General features: G+C 43.1%; 2 protein-coding genes across 2 annotated transcripts in view; one reads left to right on the top strand and one right to left on the bottom strand.

Annotated features, from left to right (window-relative positions):
* Positions 1–84: 84 nt before the first annotated feature.
* LOC117138194 (iron-sulfur protein NUBPL) lies at positions 85–4,193 on the bottom strand. Its single transcript, XM_033300147.1, has 7 exons — positions 3,991–4,193; positions 2,412–3,936; positions 2,286–2,360; positions 1,020–2,134; positions 822–962; positions 235–423; positions 85–179 (listed from the first exon to the last, which is right to left on the bottom strand). Exons 1-2 carry the CDS (start codon positions 4,178–4,180, stop codon positions 3,227–3,229), a joined length of 900 nt encoding a protein of 299 aa, XP_033156038.1. The 5' UTR covers positions 4,181–4,193; the 3' UTR covers positions 85–179; positions 235–423; positions 822–962; positions 1,020–2,134; positions 2,286–2,360; positions 2,412–3,226.
* LOC117138113 (ionotropic receptor 40a) overlaps positions 3,958–20,795 on the top strand; it is a 65,526-nt gene continuing 48,688 nt past the window's right edge. Inside the window, exons 1-4 of the mRNA XM_033300016.1 lie at positions 3,958–3,974; positions 19,500–19,802; positions 19,866–20,434; positions 20,496–20,759. Of these exons, the coding sequence (XP_033155907.1) occupies positions 19,700–19,802; positions 19,866–20,434; positions 20,496–20,759 (936 nt within the window). The 5' untranslated portion in view covers positions 3,958–3,974; positions 19,500–19,699. The remainder of the gene's footprint in view (positions 3,975–19,499; positions 19,803–19,865; positions 20,435–20,495; positions 20,760–20,795) is intronic.

The following is a 20,795-nucleotide window of genomic DNA, read 5'->3' as shown; positions in this document are numbered from 1 at the left end:
TCATAGACCCGTCTGGGATCACGTATAAATAAAAATAACATTTTATTCTTTCTTTTATAATATAACATACGATTTTTCCAAATATTGTCAGTTGGCTTTTATTCAGCCCATACAAGTTTTCAGAAACGGATTGTAAATTAATTTCCTCGGATATACTGCTCAACTGTCTATGAGGCAATCTGCAAATAATGGAGTTTTACAGCTTTTGATGAAAAAAAGTTTAACATGTCTTACATAACTGTTCTTGCGTTTCGGGCATTGTCCAACGAAGTGTCCAAACGTCCGGCAGGCATAGCAGCATCCCGGCTCCCTCTTTAGCTTAAGGCACTCCTTGGCGAAGTGTGCTTTCGAATTGCAACGCAAATCCTTGTTGGTTGCACTTCCTCCGCGCATATACACTGCCGTCGTACTCCATTCTGACCTCTTTTGCCAAGGCAATTAGAGTTGGAAAACCATCGATGGTTGGCACTATCGATGGTTTCGATGGTTTTTAAGAAAACATCGATAGTATCGATAGTTAAAAAAAAAAAAAAATGGAACTATAATTTAACGTGAACCGAAGTCTATATACCCTTGCAGAATAAAAATATATAATACAGTAGCCCTTTAGAAAAATGCAGAAGGGCCTGCAAAGGAATTAAAATGCATTTTTTAAACAAAAACAAAAACGTTTTATTTGCATCAATGCAAACTATTATTTAAATTAACAAAGTATTCAAAATATTTAGTAATAACAAAATAATGTTTTTTTATATTCATAATAAGACAACAAGAGATCATTGTTTCTGGTTTTTGTTCACAAAAAGTAGCATGTCTACTACTTTTGGTTTAAGCGATGCTCTGCGGTCAGATACAATCTGACCAGCTTTACTGAAGGTTCTTTCAGATTCTGTTGAACTAGCCGGAATGCACAGGTACTTTTTACAAAGTTTGGTTATTGGCTTCAGACTCTCACTGTTTGCCTGAAAAGGGAAAAAGTCATGAATATTTAATTTAAAAAGTAAAAATGATATTCTTACCATCCAATAAGCAGGGGATCCTTATCCTCCGACTCATTAGGTCTCTCAAAATACGTCCTCAAGTGCATTATTAAGTCTGCTCTGTTTGAGTGAACTTTATTTGAAATTTTCGTTTCTAAAAAAGTAAAGAAACTGTTCTTTTTTTTTCTTGTGGAGTGTCTGGTGGTGTTGAAATATTAGGTGTGGAAGGAACTCGGGACAAACTTGAAAATATCTCCAACTCCAAAGCTTTCGCGGCTTGCTCTGAGTTCGATGTAAACAAAAAGTCATTTACTAAGTACGCGCTATTCCAACGCGTTGGAACTTCTTGTATAAGTCCATAGCGTGATTCAGAAGTTTGTGCATTTTTAAGTTTCTCTGTTGCGATTGAACTCGATTTGAAAAACGATACGATTCTCTTACACTTTGCTAGTAAGGGCACTATAGAATCTATTTTCAGGAGATCTTGTTCTAATAGATTAATAGTATGCGAGACAACAGGCAAATGTTTCATTTTCACGCACGCTTATTTCATAGACGCGTCGTTGTCTGTTACAATCGTTACTACCTTATTTAAAAGGTTCCACCCATTCAAAACGGTGCTGAGTGAGTTCGCAATATTACTAGCGGTAAGTTGGTAAGTTGCATCTACAAGTTTTTGCGTCGACAAAACTGCTAATTTAAGTTCATAGCATTCGTTAATGAAGTGGCACGTTATAGTGAGATACGCCTCATTAGCACCCGAGGTCCAACAATCAGTAGTAATGGATACATTGTCAACGTAAGTTAAATCCTCCTGCAACTTCAATTTTAAACCTTCATATTCACGTGGAAGAACAACATTCCTAGGATGGGTTTTACTGGGCAGCTTGTACCTCGGGGTTAGCTTTCGAATCAAATCGCAGAATCCCCTGTCTTCAACAATAGAAAAGGGTTGGACATCCATCGTGATCATACGCATTACTGCCTTGTCCAGCTCCGTTTTTTTGCTGACCCATTTTTATAAGTGAGGTTAGTTTTTAGGAACCGTTCCAAACTAGTGCAAGGAGCAACCTTTGCAGCCTCCAGATATTAGGGATCTGCACGTTTTAAGTGATCCAATTTTGGAGTCGTGTTATCCACAGTTGTTAATGGGTCTGAAATCAAGAACATAGTGGTTACTAAATATAAATTTAAAAAACACGTTTAAATGCATATTTTTGGCTACATGCACACTTGTATATACATACACATATGCACATTGTACGCGAACGAGTCTGATTGAGTGTTTGCATTAAAAGTACTTACTTTTCAAGTATTTATCCATATCCAACCTCTTCCAACACCACCAATCTTCTCAAATAGTAATTTCTTTTCTATAATCTGAAAAAGAACACTATAATTTCCATTCCGTATAAAATTTACCAAACTTACATGTCTCTCTCTCTGTATCAAAGTGTTAGTGACGCCAGTTCGGATTGTTGGATTGTTTTCGAAAAGCATCGATTGTTTGAAAAAACTTAAAACCATCGATAGTATCGATAGTGCCATCGATGGTTTTCCAGCTCTAGAACTAGTGGCTCCCACGCCAGCACATTTACCAGGGAAGGGATTCTGAAGACAATAATTCTTGGAGTGCCCAAAAACAAAACACCTCTTTTCTGCGGCGCGCACGCTCTGTAGTTACTCGATGCCTGTTATTTTCAGTACTTTGTCGACATTCGATCCTTATTTTTGGTTTACGAAAAACAAGTTTTGCCTTATCTTGTAGTTGATTGTCGTTTCGTCGTCTTCTTCAGAGATCGGTTCGTTTTGCCAATCCGCTTTTCTCGGGCAATATCTTTTAATGACTTCAAGACCAAGGTCAAGGTCTTTTGTTTCTGCTTTCTAAGATAATTTTCTGTGGAATTTTTGTAACGTAAGCACACGGGGATGAGTGAAGTTCAGGTTGGCCGTGTCGTTTGCGATGGAGGAGATGGCATGCACTTAAGGATATACCAAAAGGCTTTGCAAAATATGATGGATGCAGAAATTCTGTCATAAGTATATTGAAGTTGTGCATGAAGAATGTATCTGTCACTTACTCCTAATCTTAGCTGTAAAGCATGTCATGGTTTTGGGTTTTTGTTGTTTAATGTAAATGTGGGAAACGAAACAACAGGTCCTTTCCCTAATAACTTTATTGGTTTTAACAGATCAGCATAACAAATGTAAGTAAAAAGAATTTTCGATATACACACATTTTTTTTTTAATGTGCACTGTTATTTTGATTTTGTTTACATCTTTGTTCGGTAAGTATTTGTGTAATCTCCTCAGCCAATTGGGTAAATAGATTAGAGTACTTGCTGTCTGGATATTTTATTACAACAGGCACTCCACTCTCGTTGCTATCCGCTATTTGTGAGTCTAACGGAAGAGAAATTAGCTTGCGGGGTAGAGAGCTTATACGGCTGTCTTTAAAAAATTCCAATCGTTGATTACAGTTCTGACAAATGGTGTACTTCATATTCTCTACTACCCCAAATATGGGAATCTTTAGTTTTTCGTACATCCTTGCACCTTTCAAGGTCACCTGAACAGCTGCAGTATGAGGTGTTGTTACAAGGATAACCCCAGTGATGGGTGTATGCTGGGATAGTGAGAGATGCACATCTCCAGTGCCCGGTGGAGTATCTATAACCAGGACATCTAAAAGTCCCCAATCAGTACCTTTTAACAGTCGTTGTATTGCTGACATTACAAGAGGACCTCGCCAGATAACAGAGGCCTCTACAGGTGTCAGCATGCCCATAGACAAGCACTTTACATTGTAGTTTTGCGGCGGGATCATCAAATTTTTATCGTTCACACCCGGCTCACCATGGACATTCATTAAAAGTGGAATAGTTGGCCCGAAGATATCCCCGTCCAGCAATCCTACTCGTTTTCCCAGTCTTGCCAGGCTGCAGGCAAAATTAACTGTAAAAAGGACTACAATAACCGATGAATAGAAATATGTGAGTACACACACACCTGCCACGGTGCTTTTTCCTACACCACCCTTTCCAGAGGCAACGACTATAATATCTTGCACTCCAATAATCGGTTGCTTTTTAGGCAATCCCCGCGCCATTAAAGTCACCTGGGACCTAGTTAATTTCGTTGCGTAGGAGCGCCATATCGTGTTGATCAATAGAGGCTCCATTGTTATAAAACGATGCATTTATTTTGTATCTTAAAAATAAAACTCATAGTGGAAACAGCAGCGACAGTCTTATAGACGATTCTCACACATTTCCATCATTTATATTTTTCGATGCCACTTTTCGATAGTTTTCGATAGATCAATGAATATTCTTAGGAATTTAGAACTTTTCTTTGGGCGACTGATTGAGCAGCTTAAAAAAACTGGGAAAGCGAGTATTTTTACTGGACGATATATATTTGATTCCATTATTCCCCATCTAATGAATGTCTATAGCGAGGAGCTTGTTTGCGATAGGAATACCACGTTACACCAAGTAATTCAAATAAATCAGTCAAAACTCAACAGTGCACTATGGTCCAGAATTCGTTTTTTTTGGAATAAAGTCAAAATTTTTATGTCAATATATCGTCCTTTAGCAATTATTTTCTAATAGAAAATTAATCATATAAATAAAAACCAAAAACAAAATTGACCGAAAGCTTCACTAAATCGTTTTATGAGCTTTTAAAGGTGAAGTGTTAAACAGCTGATTGAGAGAATGCAATTTCCGAAAAATTATTTGCTTACATTTGCATGTGGTATGATCGTTAATACGCATCCAAAAATTATAGTAAAATATGGAAAATAAATGCCAAGGTATGATGTTTTTAACTTATGTAGGAAATATATGTATAGTTGTACTGTTTTTATGTTGTGTGACATCCAATTTATGTGTATTTTAACAGAAAATTCTAACGTGTCCCCTGTGTTTCTTGGAGTATAACTAATTTTCTGACAATTTCTGACAAAAGTCAAAAACGTCAGTTTGTACCTTTAACTATTGTCTTTCACGGTAAAGTAATATCTTTTGCCCATTTTTGCTCCTTTTCTTAAAAATTTGATTTTATATAGACAAGTTCGAGTTCAGACATAGCGAACTCCTGGACATTTGGAGGCGTAACAATAGGCAAATAAGTTATGTTTCAGATTACGTTTATTCCGCAATCAACAACAATAATCAGGAATCAAAAAACACAGAAGAGATTTACAAAAAAATAGTAAATTTTGAATTATTTTTTAAAAAAAAACTGTCCGAGTGTAACAGATAACTAGACCGACTTTTTTTCCAAACATACCAAGTGGATGGCGTCTAAGATAAGAATTCTTGTTAGTGATTTTGAAAACTCCAAGGCACCGAAGCAAATGGGTCGCCGAAACTCGTCTTAACAAAATGCAGGAGAAAGATTAAAAAGGAAACTGAAAATGCGAGTGAAGCCCGGAATAAGCTTTACAAAAGGGACCGACTATCACATGCAAGGAAAAATAGTCGGATCAATAGGATGAGTATTATTTTCCACAGAGCGATTGATTACTCGGACCCACTATTATCAACAAAGAGAGAGAGAGAAAAAATAGGAAAAACCACTTCCGAAGGCAGTAATACGTCTTTTGGAAATACAGTCTAATTTTAAACCTGATCCATGAGATTGGATTCACATTCTGATTCTCATTCGAGCTCAGATTCGGAAATTTATAATGTAGAACTAGAAGAAGAAGAGGGCGATTATTTTTAAAACAACAATATACACAACTTTAAAAAAAAAAAAAAAAAATATTTCGTTGACTCCTGAGTCATACCAGTAGTTAATATGGGAGGCAAGAGAGGGCGTGGTCGCACAGACTCCAAATTTTGTGCGCAAACTATTTGTGATTTAACAACAAAATGTACAAAGTTTCAAGTCTGTATCTCAATTTTTAGACTTTATGCCAAAAAAATCGAATTCTGGACCACAGTGCAGTGGAACAACAGTAGTAACAGCAGTAAAATAATACTCGTAAATCGGTTTATTCTGTAAAAAGTCTCTGCCTACCGCTAACTTTGAAACTGTCAAATTTTTCGGCGAACCTTGTCAAGCTTGGATAAAGAACCCTTTACGATTGTAGATCATTCATTTAAACTCATTTAATAAATATATATTAGCCACCTATATAATCCAAATATTTTTATTTATTAAAATTGTTTTATTGTGGCCCACTCTGATACAAAAAAAACATTTTTCTTGTATTTTTCGATCCTTAGACTTATCATGGCAACAATGTATTGTGGCATACTGGAATTGTAAATAATAACCTTAAGACTTCAAAACCTTTTTCAAAAATTTGCGCGCTACATGTTTCGTAATTACTATTTGTCAAGGATTCGCTTGCATTTCTTACAATTTAAAATGTAAGAAAGGATACACTTATACCAAAGACACTAGAATTCTAGTGTCTTTGCTTATACACTTTTATATACAATATTCCATTAATTCTACACATGTATATGGTTATTACCAAAGACACTAGAATAACAAGATGCATACCGCCATACAATTTTGTGGCACACGAGTTTTTTGGCGTTGCTCTAGAGGTGGCTCCAGGCTCTCTCGAGTTTTTGTTCGAGGGAGAAAGAGCGGAGAGCCCTACAGCAAACAGCTCTTTTCTACGCATACAGTGATAGCAGACAACTTTATGTGTGCACATGTATGCTCATGCATTGTAAATTTGACAAAATATGCCCTTCACCTTAGAAGTTCTTAGACTTTAAACGTATATTATTTTTGATCAATGGGCACCATTTGAAAAATTATTGTTTTGCATTTCTTTAACGTTATTATTATTTAAATATAGCTTAGAAATAGTAATACCCGAATCTATGTACATAATATACCAAAACAAATTTCAAAAATAATTTATATTAGAATATTTGTCACTAGAGAATTCAGCTTGCGACGTGTGAAAAATTAATAAGGCAATGATTGTTGAGTGTTTTTGTCCACACTTCGTACCACTTTTGCAATAAACAGTTTTCATATTTTTATTTATTTTATACATTTTTATTACTTAATAGACTCGGACTTCGGGAAACAAAATGCACCATGTGATCTTTTTTTAATATTTGTAATATACACATTAAAGTTTTTGAAAAATATTTAAAAATAATAAAAGACAAATGTGTATAAAAAAATTTATTGTTGAGCAATGCATTAAGTGTACAAATGAAAGTAGTGCTTTCCCAATGGGAGCTGGAGTCCCACAGGGCAGTGTTCTCGGACCGCTACTATATTCCTTGTACACTGCTGATATCCCTTGCCCGAGTTTCGAACACATGGCAGCACCGAACAGGACTCTTATTGCAACCTATGCAGATGACATCGCAGTTGTATATAACTCTAGGGACAGCAGAGAGGCAGCTAACGGACTACAAGAAGATATTAATGCTCTGGCAGCCTGGTGTAAACGGTGGAACCTAAAAATAAACCCACTGAAAACAACAAATCCATGCTTCACATTAAAAACGCTTATCCCGAACACCCCTCCAGGAGTTACCCTGAATCAGCCCCTGCAAGCAACATATCTAGGTATCACCCTGGATAAACGGCTCACCTTTGGGCCGCATCTCAAAAAAACAGTAAAGAAATGTGGTCACAGATCACAACAGCTGAGATGGCTCATGAATAGAAGGAGCACTCTTTCGATGAGGTGCAAAAGAGCTGTGTATGCGCACTGTATCGTACCGATATGGTTGTACGGGATTCAGATTTGAGGAATTGCAGCCAAATCGAATTATAATCGTATCCAGGTGATGCAAAATCGCGCATTACGACAAATAACCAACTGTCCCTGGTATGTAACTCTACACTCCATAAAGACCTCAATATTCACACAGTTGAGACACAAATTGGGAGACATACAAGTCGATATAGTGACAGATTACTGAGCCATAGACGTCTTCTTGCAAGACGTCTCATCCCCGCTCGACCTCTGAGACGACTCAAACGGCAAGGCTTCGCCAAGACAATTGGGCAACAGTAAAAACTCTTCATTTCCTACTTCACTTATTTTATTTTTATAGTGTTTGGTAATTCATAAGTATATTTCTCCACACAGTGATGTTAAGATGCAATATTATAATAAATACTTCACTTAATAAATATTAATAAAAAAAAGTGCTTTCTCATTAAAATTTTATGTAAATAATGAATGTTATATAGTAACGTAATTATGCCTTCCTCATAATTTACTTATACAAAAGACCTACAGCGGTGGTCCTCCGTATTGATTCTCGATATTGCGCATCCACTCAAGCCGTAACCAAAACCATAGCGACAGTAAACAGCCCACTAATCCAATACATCTAAGATTTTATCATACCATTTGTTTGAGTCTTAAGCAGCGACATTCAATCAATAAAACGCAAAGCGGATTCAATCGGAGTTTTTATTTATTTCGGCGTCGATCTTAGTTCTCCAGAGGAGTCAATGTCAGATCACAGACTTATCCGTTTTAACATAGGGCTAAATCTGGAATGTAGCGATCGTAGGTGCAATCCCAGGAATACGAACTGGGAAGAGGTGGTGCCTCCTTACTGCGGAATCCAGCTACTAGGGTAACCAGGAAACTCCGTACCACTCTAGAACTGGAGGCCGCCGTAAAAGATATTAACTCGTGTCTTACTAACGCATTTAAAGAAAACTACTCCCTTGGCCAAGCCAAGAGGGAAAAAGATGCTCCATGGTGGAACGACCAATTGGAGAAGTTACGGAAAGCGACCAGGCGTCTCTTTAACAAAGCAAAAAGAAAAGGGAACTGGGATGCCTACCGGAATAAAATGACCATGTATAACCATGAGATCAGGAAAGCCAAACGAAGGAACTATAGAACCTTCTGTGAGGCAATAGTAAACACATGTGAAGGCGCAAGACTTCACAGAGCAATCTCCAAAGGAGTGCCAGAATCAGGCGCTACGAAAGGAGGATAACTCCTATACTATGGATCAAATCACTACTGGCATCTAGGCGAACCATTGCCACTATAGGAGGACAGTCATCCACAGTATCTACCACAAGGGGTTGCCCCCAAGGGGGTGTCCTCTCGCCTCCCTTGTGGAGCTTGATGGTAGACGAGTTGCTGGACAGACTGAAGCGCAGAGGTATACTTTGCCAAGGCTATGCTGACGATATTGTATTTATAGCCAGAGGTAAATATGAGGAAACACTCTGCGATATCATTCAACTGGGCTTCAATATGACCAGCGAATGGTGCAAGGAAGTAAGCCTGTGCCTAAATCCTAGCAAAACTGTTATTGTTCCTTTCACTAATAGGTACAAGCTACAGAGAATGAAGGCAATAACCTTGTCAGAATGTAGCATAGAGGCCAGCAAAGAAGTTAAGTATCTTGGGATAACCCTCGACTCCAAACTTTTCTTCAAAACGCATGTCGATAACACAATTGATAAGAGCACTTTTCACGTGTAGGAAAATTGCTGGAAAATCGTGGGGAACCTCACCACGCATAATAAGATGGCTGTACCTCATGGTAGTCAGACCCATACTAACCTATGGAGTCTTAGCACCACTAAGGCGAAACTTCATAAGCTCCAAAGAAGGGCAGCTCACTGCGGCCCTAGAATTACTAATTACTATTAGGAAAGCCACCCTAATAAGAATTGAGAGAGCAGGAAATGACTGCAACCTTACAAGAAAGGATGCTGAAAGCCTAAAAAGGGATATCCCTTTGCTGATGCAACCAAGGGATAAGATGCCAGCTGAGCACAGGTTCGCTCAGAACTTCAGCACTCATCTCAGTAATAAAAACAGTTGGACAACCCTGGGGAAAGTACACCCTATGAAACCACAAACAATAAAGTGGTACACAGACGGATCCCTCACCGACGAGAGAAGTGGGTTGGGGGTTGCAGGCCCCAGGTTAAAATACCACGAATCAATGGGCAGATACACCAGCATATTTCAAGCTGAAGTCTGTGCTATTGGACGCTGTGCGGAGTTTAATCTGCAAAGGAACTACCGTGGCAAGGACATTGCTATACTGTCTGATAGTTAAGCATCCATAAAGGCGCTCAGCAAAGCTAAGATAACATCTAAACTAGTAAATGAATTGGTGACAGCCCTAGACAAACTAGGAGCTGGTCCCGGGTGGGACCCGGGACACAACAACATCCCGGGAAATGAGCTAGCGGACAACGTAGCCAGGAAAGGGGCAGAGAACCCTCTAATTGGGCCCGAACTATTCTTTGGTGTTGGTCACCACAGAGTACTGGGCTTACTTAAGTCAATAGAGGAAGAAAAACATCTGTTCTTCTAGGAACACCTACCAGGACTTAGGCAGTCTAAGATTCTCCTTCGTGAATATAACCACAAAAGATTCAAGACCTGACACACGGGAAAAATACCGTGCGCATTTTAACTGGACTTCTTTTGGGGCACTGCCGACTTCGCAGTCACTTCCATAAGATTGGCATTGCAGATAGTGAACTCTTTAGCTTCTGCTGCATGGAGGAGGAGAGCTCTGCACATATTATATGTGACTGCGCTTTCCATCAGGAGGAACAGACTCCTGGGAATGTATGTAGTCCCACGAGAAACAATTGCAGCCCTGAACCCCAATAAAATTCTGGCATTTATACAGTGCATTGGACTTCAGGGAGATCTTTGAGTCATGAAGGGGTAGTACATAAAGATCAGAATGGGTCGCAGTACACATAGAAACCCACTTAATAATAATAATAATCGTAGTGCAAATACGGATCATTTATTCGACTCAAAACAAAAACTATTTTACTATATATATTACACATAATTAATTATCAACATAAATATAAATATGTATTTAAACGGTAGTTAGTTCGAGGGTCGATTTTATCAAACGAATTTAAAAATCTTTAAAATTATAATAGTCATATTGCTACGAAATTACACCACAAAATAAATTTCGAAAATGATTTTATATTAGAATACTTGTTGTCGCGGATCGAATATTGTTATCGATAGGCTAGTTAGTATTTTGGAGAAGTCCGAATGTGGAAGGATTTGTAAGCCCATATGTGTCTGGGCACATTGTTTTTCGCCATTGTAAATTGCCGGGAAAATTTAGCTTTTCATTGTCGTGTAAGAGTTGGAGGACACACTGCGGTGAGCTAATAAGTTAAGTTAGTTGCAATTGTAAAACATTGAATTCTTCCAGAATAAAACGTGTTCTACTACCACGGATTAGTCTGCCCTTTCTTTCGGGAACCAATGCGTGGGGTAGCCGTTTAAGGCAACTCCATGTGACGCACGACGACAACCTTTTATTCGCAGTCCTAAGGCGACTGCAGGGGCAACTTGCGCTGGAATGACGGTTTAGACGGCCAGCTAGAGAGTTGCCGGAGCTGGAGTGACGGTTTAGACGGCCAGCCGGGATTTGTGTGAGCGCAGCCAGCGCTACGTACGAACGAGTCGCAGCCAGCGACAAGGAGACGCAAGAAGCGTCATTTGTGGAGACCGCAGCCAGCGGTCAGAAGGCGCAAGGAGCGCCAAGCATCCGTGGCCGCAGCCAGCGGCACGAGGCGTCAGAGACGCCATTTTGGACGCGCAGAGGCGCCGCCATTTTGGAGCTGGGGAAGATGCAGCATTCCCCCAGGAAGAGTGCCCGCCTGAACGGAGGGGAAGCCACCCCTATAACAACAGTGAGTCAGCAGCCAGCCAGTAGTGGAGCAGGAACTCGGACGCGGGTGAACATCACGGCGGCGTCGATTCCTTGCCCGGCCACTACGGTGACTACATTAGCTTCCCAATCTAGAAGTACTGCTGTCACAGCTGCGAGTTCAGTACCGGAGGTGAACCAGCCCCTCGTGTTGGAACTCATGGAGAGGATCGCAGCGTTGGAGAGGGAGCTGGAGAAGGCTAGATCCCTGGAAAGTGTGAGCACCGCCAATTGCGCGCCAATCGCAGTTGGCCCAAGCGCAGTTGGCGCCAACAGTGGAGCGTCGGGGCGGCCGCCATTTTGGAGCGGCCAGCCAATACCCACATCTAACGGAGAGGCCTTACATAACGGGGTCGGGTCGGTGCCATACAACGGTGACGGTGCGAGCGGTGCGGCCTGCACGCTGCCGCCATCTTCGAGTGGACCGCCATTGCTAACGACTAGCAACTATTTTGTGGAGCCACTGTGTGCAACAGGCACTGCGCAGCCAGCGCATGGACTCGTGCTACCGGGCGTGAGCATCCACAATGCGGCAACAGCATCGCCACTTGTCGGATCCTACGCCGCGACGACGCCGAGTGGAATCCAGGGAGCATATGGGCCAAAGAAGCTTCCGGACTTGCCTATATTTGGAGGGCAGCCCGAGGAGTGGCCGATCTTCAGCTGTGCGTTCGTGGAGACGACCCGAGCGTACAACTGCACGGACCTGGAGAACAACCAGAGGTTGTTGAAGGCGCTGAAGGATGAAGCGCGCGAGGCAGTGAAGGCGCTATTGATTCATCCAGGGAATGTCAGCGCCGTGATGGAGCAGCTGCGCTTCAAGTTCGGCCAACCGGAGCAGCTTATACGCAGCCAGCTCAACAACGTGCGAGAGGTGCAGCCAATTTCGGAGCGCAATTTGGCGAAGATCATTCCCTTCGCAACCCGAGTGAGTAACCTCGCGGCCTTCTTGCAGTCAGCGAAGGCGGAGCAACACCTGGGGAACCCAACCCTCATGGAGGAGCTTGTGGCCAAGCTGCCAACGAGCAAGCGAGTGGACTGGTCCAGGCATGCTGCAACGATTGCGCCCTTTCCCACTGTAGTCCACTTCAGCGCGTGGCTACAGGAGTACGCAAACGTGGTGTGCACGGTTTTGGACGTCGAGGGAAAGGAGCCGAGGCGTCGACTTCTACATGCAAGCGTCGACCATAATGAATGCGATCAACAGGATGATCGGCATGGAGGTTGTCCCATCTGTGGAGGACAGCATGGAATATTGAACTGCAGAAAATTTATTGGAGCTTCGCCACAGGAAAGGTGGAGCAATGTGAAGAGGCATCGGCTCTGCTTCAATTGCCTGCGAAGCGGGCACACGGCTAGATCCTGCTATACGCAAGGTGAGTGCCAGATTAATGGATGCCGAAGGGAGCATCACCGTCTGCTACATGGTGCGGACGAGGAGCGAAGGCCGCTGCAGCGAGGTGGCTTCAGACGCCACGAAGGGAACCAGCAGCCAGCAGTTTCCGGCAGCCCGGCCAGGAGGCCTTCGCTACGAGATGGTCACAGGGACCAGGAGAGGAACCGGCAGCCAGCCGTTCCCAGCAACAGTCTGGAGAGAGGAGCTCCGCGTGAAGCGGGAGCGCCCATGCAGAGGAATTTGAGCTGCGTTGACGCCGAAGGAGGCCGTCTACTGTTCCGTATACTGCCGGTTACGCTGTACGGAGCGGGGCGAAAGGTGGATACGTATGCGCTCCTAGATGAGGGATCCTCCGTCACTATGATCGATGACGAAATACGAAGGGATCTTGGAGTGCAAGGAGAGCGTCGGCAAATATCCAATGGTTTGGAGGTAAGGCAACCAGAGAGCCTACCAACGTGGTGAGTCTGAAGATAAGTGGAGTTGGAAAGCCCACTGTATTGAGAAACGTTTATGCCGTTTCGAGTTTGAGTTTGCCGATGCAGACATTGAGCCGACGAGATGTCCAGGGCGTGCACAGGGATGCACGTCTGCCGATGAAGCCTTACAGCAACGTGGTGCCGAAGCTGCTCATCGGCCTGGATCACGGACATCTGGGGTTGCCACTTAGGACGAGGCGGTTCGCTCGAGAGGGACCGTATGCGGCCGCAACCGAGCTGGGCTGGGTTGTGTTTGGGCCTGTAAGTGGGCAACCGACCACGCCGTCACCGAGGTCCTGCCTACTTGCCGTGTTAGTGGATGACGCGATGGAGAAGATGGTGGAGGACTATTTCGACATGGAGAACTTTGGAGTGAAGACCGCGCCGCCGGTCGCAGCCAGCGACGATGTTCGGGCCCAAAGGATACTCGAAGACACCACGGTGAAAGTGGGGCGTCGCTACCAGACGGGATTACTCTGGAAGGACGACCACATTGTGCTGCCACCGAGCTATGAGATGGCGTACAGGAGGCTGGTCAACGTCGAGAAGAAGATGAAGCGCAACAAGCCGTTGGCGCAGGAATACGATCGGATTATAAAGGATTACGTGTCTAAAGGATACGCGAGTAGGCTGCAGCCGGAGGAGGTCGCGGTAAGGAGCGATCGCCTATGGTATTTGCCACATTTTGGTGTCGAAAACCCAAACAAGCCCGGCAAGGTACGGCTTGTGTTTGATGCTGCAGCCAAAGTTGGAGGAACCTCGCTAAACTCGGAGCTGGACAAAGGGCCTCAGCACTATAAGCCTTTGCCAGCTGTGCTCTTTCATTTCAGAGAGGGAGCCGTCGGAGTCTGCGGTGACATCAAGGAGATGTTCCACCAAGTGCTGATCCGACCCGAGGATAGATGTTCCCAACGATTCCTCTGGAGAGATGGCGACGACGAGAGAGATCCGGATGTCTATGAGATGAACGTAATGACGTTTGGAGCAGCCTGCTCGCCGAGCGCTGCGCATTACGTGAAGACTATGAATGCCCTGAAGTATCGGGATTCGGATCCGAGAGCGGTCAAGGCCATCACCGACTACCATTATGTCGATGACTATGTGGACAGTTTCGCTACAGAGAGCGAGGCTATCAGCGTATCTACCCGAGTGAAGGAGATACACAAGGATGCTGGATTCGAATTATGCCAGTTTTCACCCAGCTCACCCACCGTGGAGACGGCTTTAGGACCTGGTCGAGTCAAGAGCGTCGGATGGGGTGAGGCTGAAGAGAAGATCCTCGGAATGCGTTGGCAAGTAGCAACAGATGACTTCAGATTCAACGTGGAGTATCATCGAGTGCCAAGCAGCGTCCTGAGTGGAGATCGAGTCCTTACGAAGAGGGAATATTTGAGCCTGGTGATGTCAACGTTTGATCCCCTGGGATTCCTGTGCTGCCTCATGGTTACAGCGAAGCTGCTGCTGCGAGAGATTTGGAGGCAGAAGATCCAGTGGGACGAACCACTACCGGAGGAGTTAAGCAAAGCCTTTGCGATTTGGCGCAAAGAGATGGACGCCGTGGGACAGTTCCGATGTCCGCGCCATTATTTTGGGCGTGGAGCAGTCCGGGCCGTAGAGTTGCACGTCTTCGTGGATGCTAGTCAGGCAGCATTCGCGGCGGTGGCCTATTGGAGGGTCACATATGAGGACGACGACGTGCAGGTGAGCTTCGTGAGTGCGAAGACGAAGTGTGCCCCAATGAGAACGATGACGATCCCACGGCTGGAGCTACAGGCAGCAGTTCTTGGAACCAGGCTGATGAACACTGTCAAGGAGGAGCACAGTGTGGTCATCACGGACCTGGTGTTATGGACGGTCTCTAAGACGGTGCTGAGATGGATCGGCAGCACCCACCGCCGGTGGGCAACCGAGTGGCGGAGATTTTGGAGTCGTCGAAGGTTTCCCAATGGAGATGGGTGCCTACAGCCGACAATGCGGCTGATGATGCGACGCGGTCGCAGAAAGGAGTCGACCTTAGCCAGGAATCAAGGTGGCTAAGAGGACCTGCATTTTTGAGGCAGCCAGCAGTCAGCTGGCCGGGGCCTGAGGAAAGAACTGAGTGTGTTCCAGATGCCCCTGATGAAGAAGAGATGCCCAGTGAGTTTGCATTAGTTGCGGCAGACGATTTTGTTATTTCGTTTCAGAGATTCTCGAGCTTCAGTCGCCTGGTGAGGACCACAGCCTGGGTCCTACGGTTTGCGCGCTGGTGCCGCAAACAGCGAAACGAGCTCGAGAAATACGGCCTTACTGCAGCAGAATGTAAGGCCGCGGAGAACCTGTTGGTCAGACAGGCACAATTGGAGTCGTTCCCCGACGAGATGAGGTCGGCGGAAACTGGACAGGACGTCGGTAGATCGAGCGACATTCGAGGGTTGGTGCCCTACCTAGACGAGGACGGGATTCTGCGAGCTTACGGCAGAATTGATGCCGCACTGTGCATGCCGTACAGTGCGAGGAGGCCCGTATTACTGTCACACAGGCACAGTCTGACAGCTGATTGTGAGAGACTTCCACGCCAGGATGAAGCATCAAAATGTGGATGCTACGATTGCGGAGATCCGGACAAAGTTCTGGGTCACAAAGATGAGGCGTGTGATGCGGAGAGTCATCTCATCGTTTAATTGCCCAGCGAACCCGTCTGAGGGCGGAGTTTGGGAGCGCATGATGCAATGCGTCAAGAGAGTACTGCGTCATACCCTGAAGGAAGTTGCGCCGAAGGACCATGTATTGGAGAGTTTCCTGATTGAGGCGGAGAATATTGTAAACTCGCGTCCGCTAACCCACTTGCCTGTGGATGCGGACCAGGAGGCGCCGTTGACGCCAAACGATCTACTCAAGGGAGTAGCCAATCTGCCGGATACGCCTGGATTGGATGCGGAGCTGCCCAAGGAGGGTTCTACGAGGAAGCAGTGGAGGATTGCTCGCCTGCTACGAGACCGTTTCTGGAGGAGGTGGGTCATGGAGTACCTGCCTACGCTTGTGCGCCGCGAGAAGTGGTGCCGCCGAACGGAGCCCATCCACCAGGGTGATATGGTCTTCGTCTGCGATCCTGCCTTGGCCCGACGAGAGTGGCGCAAGGGCATCGTGAAGGAGATCTACAGCGGAGCTGATGGAGTCGTCAGACGCGCTAAGGTGCGCGTGAACGACAACGGCCTATCTAGGACAATGATGCGACCCGTCTCTAAACTTGCAGTTTTGGATTTGAGTGAAGCGGTTCTTCACGGGGTCGGGGATGTCGCGGATCGAATATTGTTATCGATAGGCTAGTTAGTATTTTGGAGAAGTCCGAATGTGGAAGGATTTGTAAGCCCATATGTGTCTGGGCACATTGTTTTTCGCCATTGTAAATTGCCGGGAAAATTTAGCTTTTCATTGTCGTGTAAGAGTTGGAGGACACACTGCGGTGAGCTAATAAGTTAAGTTAGTTGCAATTGTAAAACATTGAATTCTTTCAGAATAAAACGTGTTCTACTACCACGGATTAGTCTGCCATTTCTTTCGGGAATGCGTGGGATAGCCGTTTAAGGCAACTCCATGTGACGCACGACGACACTTGTCATTAGGGCATTCAGCTTGCGACGTGAGAAAAATTAATAGAGCAGTGATTGTTGAGTGCTTGTGTCCGCACTTCGTGCCTCCAGATATGACTTTTGCAATAAACAGTTTTCATATTTTTATTTATTTTTATTAATTTGTATTTTCTACTACATATTATTTTTATGAAATATTTATTTCTCAATGAAATGTCTTCTTTTGTATTTGCTTTAATTATTTAGTATATTTATTAAGTCATTTGACTTAATATGATGTATGTAAATGAACCATTTTTATTATTTAAAATGCGCATTAGATTCAGTTATTTTTCAGTTTCAGTTTTTTTTTTATATTCCAATTTGATATTTTAAAAAGCGCGCAATATCATATTGCTACGAAATTTGCCAAAACTCCAAACGTGTAAATTCGTTTCTTCGTCAGAATTGATTTCGGCCCGAAAATCGTCTTCTAGCACAACACGCACACATATACGCGTTCTCGTCTCTTGTTTTTACTCACACAAGCAAGAAAATTCTATTTTTAGAGTGTAACTCTCAGCGTAAGCGAGCGGATAGAGAGCAATTTCGTCCGTCACTAAAAAAGTGGCTGCATAGTTCCAAACCAATGTATGGCCGTTACGCATCTTGTTATGCTAGTGTCTTTGATTGTACTCTATGTAAATATGTACTCTGGCCGCCACGCCAGTAGGTATCACAAGGGGATCAACGCGCCACCAACGGTGGTACGCGCCTATTATTTAAAATGCGCATTATATTTAGCTTTCAGTTTAATTTGGTCTATTCCAATTTGATATTTTTAAAAAGCGCGCACTTTTGGGTGGGAAGAAAAGCGTGCCAAATTTTTTGTTTTTCCTTTTAATTTCCCCTAGCCCGTTTGCTTAAATTTGACTATACGCAGAGCTCCTCGATTTTTTGATCTTTTCGCATATAATCGAGCTTATATTCAACTTTTTTTATTTTATTTATTTATTTATATTTATTTATATTTTATTTTAGAAGCGATGAATCCATACAATGCAGTAACAGTAACATAACAGCGCAATTAACAGATAAATAATAAAACCAAACCTCGCGCACTAAGCATGTGAGGACTTACAACTATGTCTCATATTTCGAGGGGGTACTTTATATTCAACTAAAATCGTTTTGTTGCAATAGTGAAGTACGGAAATATAGTTCGAGTGGCGATTTTAACAAACGAATTTAAAAAACTTTAAAATTATAATAGTCAGGGCGTGAATTTTTAATTATTATTTTATATCATCATATTGCTACGAAATTGGCCACAACTCCAAATATGTAAATTCGTTTCTTCGATCACAATTGATTTCGGCCCGAAAATCGTCTTCTAGCACAACACGCTCGTATATACGCGTTCTCGTCTCTTGTTTTTACTCACACAAGCAAGAAAATTCTATTTTTAGATTTCTTACGCTCCCAGCGTAAGCGAGCGGAAAGAGAGCAAATTTGGCCTTCACCAAATAAGTGGCTGCATAGTGCCAAACCAATGTATGGCCGTTACGCATCTTGTTATTCTAGTGTCTTTGGTCTAAATAACTGTTCGATAAGACGCCTTTCTCAAAACAACATCTCCTTCGAAATATATAAGTTTTCACAATTATAAACAAATTCATTTTATATTTTAGTTACAATTCTATTTCTACAGAAATGTGTGTAGACAAAACATGGTTTCGGTTTGTACCCAAATATGCATGATTGTAAAAATATGAGCAATCAGCTAATTTCGTGTTTCTTATTTTCCTTTAAATATTTAATGCAACTAAATGCATTACAGTAAAAAAATTACAGTAAAAAAAAAGAAGCCATATATTTAATTCTTCTAATAAAATTGTTTGTTCTTAAAGAAGTGGTCCCTGTTCTGTGAGACCTGTAAGGGTATTCTAGTTTAAGGTAAAATTGAGGAGAAGCCTCAGTGTCTTAAAAATATGTTAGTGTATTTTGGGAGATCATTGCTCTTGGATGCCCTTGGCGCTGCTTCAGAGACAGCACGCAAAACTGCTTACATAGGCAAGGCTTTAAGATGTTTAAGTCGATAAGTGCCGTTGCCAAAGAATTACTTATTAGAACGCATACAGCGCTAAAATGGAATGTATGGAAAAGCAATTAAGTGCTCTATAGTTTGTGGTTCTGCCATATGATTGAATTGGCAGGTTTGGGTTGGACAAAGGTTACAATTATAAATTTCAGTATTGAACAATTATCTTTAATGTTAGACGATTGTATTTTTGTTTTATGTAAACAAATTTTGTGCTTACATAATTTTTATAAGCTAAACTAGTAAAAAGAAGTGCGAAACTTAGTGCTCTTAACAATACTTACCTTTTAACCCTCTTTCTTACAGTCTAAAATAAAATCGATTTTTAGCCATGTGCACTCTTAATAGCTTTTTAAGCTGTCCGAGTTGTCAGTTCCGTACATCTAAATGCTCCTTTGAGACGTTTGACATTTGATATATAGAAGTTGATGCCATAATTGGACACCTAATAATTCTCAAAAAGAGTATATAAAACAGGAGCAATAGCCCTGCTCCGCTGATTCAAGATGCATACGTTTCTGGCATTGGGCCTGCTGTCCTACCTTTTGGGATTGCTAAACAGCACAAGGCTGACTTTTATTGCTAACGATGAGTCAGACACTGCAATAGGTTTGTACACAAGTTATTCTCATTTTTTGTAAGCAAAAAGTTTTCATAGCCTTTGTCTTCTAGCGCTCACCCAAATTATAAGAGGCTTGCAACAACCTTCTCTTGCTATATTGGCGCTACCAAGCCTCGCTCTTTCTGACGGAGTTTGTCAGAAAGAGCGCAGCGTTTATCTTGACGATTTTCTGCAGCGTCTTCATCGCAGTAACTACAAGTCGGTGGTATTCAGCCAGACGGAGCTCTTTTTTCAACACATTGAGGAAAACCTTCAAGGTGCAAACGAGTGCGTCAGCCTGATTTTGGACGAGCCCAACCAGCTGTTGAATAGCCTCCACGATCGTCATCTTGGACATCGCTTAAGCCTATTTATTTTCTATTGGGGAGCACGCTGGCCACCCAGCTCCCGTGTAATTCGTTTCAGAGAGCCGCTTCGAGCGGTAGTCGTAACTCGTCCTCGCAAGAAGGCCTTCCGCATCTACTACAACCAGGCTAGGCCTTGTAGCGACAGTCAGTTACAGTTGGTTAATTGGTACGACGGCGATAACCTTGGTCTGCAACAAATTCCCCTTCTTCCGACTGCATTATCCGTGTACGCCGACTTTAAAGGTCGTACCTTTCGGGTGCCTGTATTTCATGTAACGCTTTTTGGCTTGATACAACAATGCAGGTCCTAATCTATGCTATATTTGATTGCAGTCTCCGCCGTGGTTTTGGGTAACGTATTGCAATAACAGCTTCGAAGAGGACGAGGAGTTGAACAGCCTAGACAGCATAGAGAAAAGAAAGGTTCGGGTCACGGGTGGTCGCGATCACCGCCTACTCATGCTGCTATCTAAGCATATGAACTTTCGGTTTAAGTATATCGAAGCACCCGGTCGAACCCAGGGCTCAATGAGGTCAGAAGATGGCAAGGATTCGAACGACAGTTTCACAGGAGGCATTGGATTGCTGCAAAGTGGAGTAAGTGGTTCTGAACCTATTCTTAAACAGTTAAAT

Source organism: Drosophila mauritiana, chromosome 2L (genome assembly GCF_004382145.1).
Source record: "Drosophila mauritiana strain mau12 chromosome 2L, ASM438214v1, whole genome shotgun sequence".
Taxonomy (NCBI): domain Eukaryota; kingdom Metazoa; phylum Arthropoda; class Insecta; order Diptera; family Drosophilidae; genus Drosophila; species Drosophila mauritiana.
This window is presented reverse-complemented; position numbering and strand designations above follow the sequence as displayed.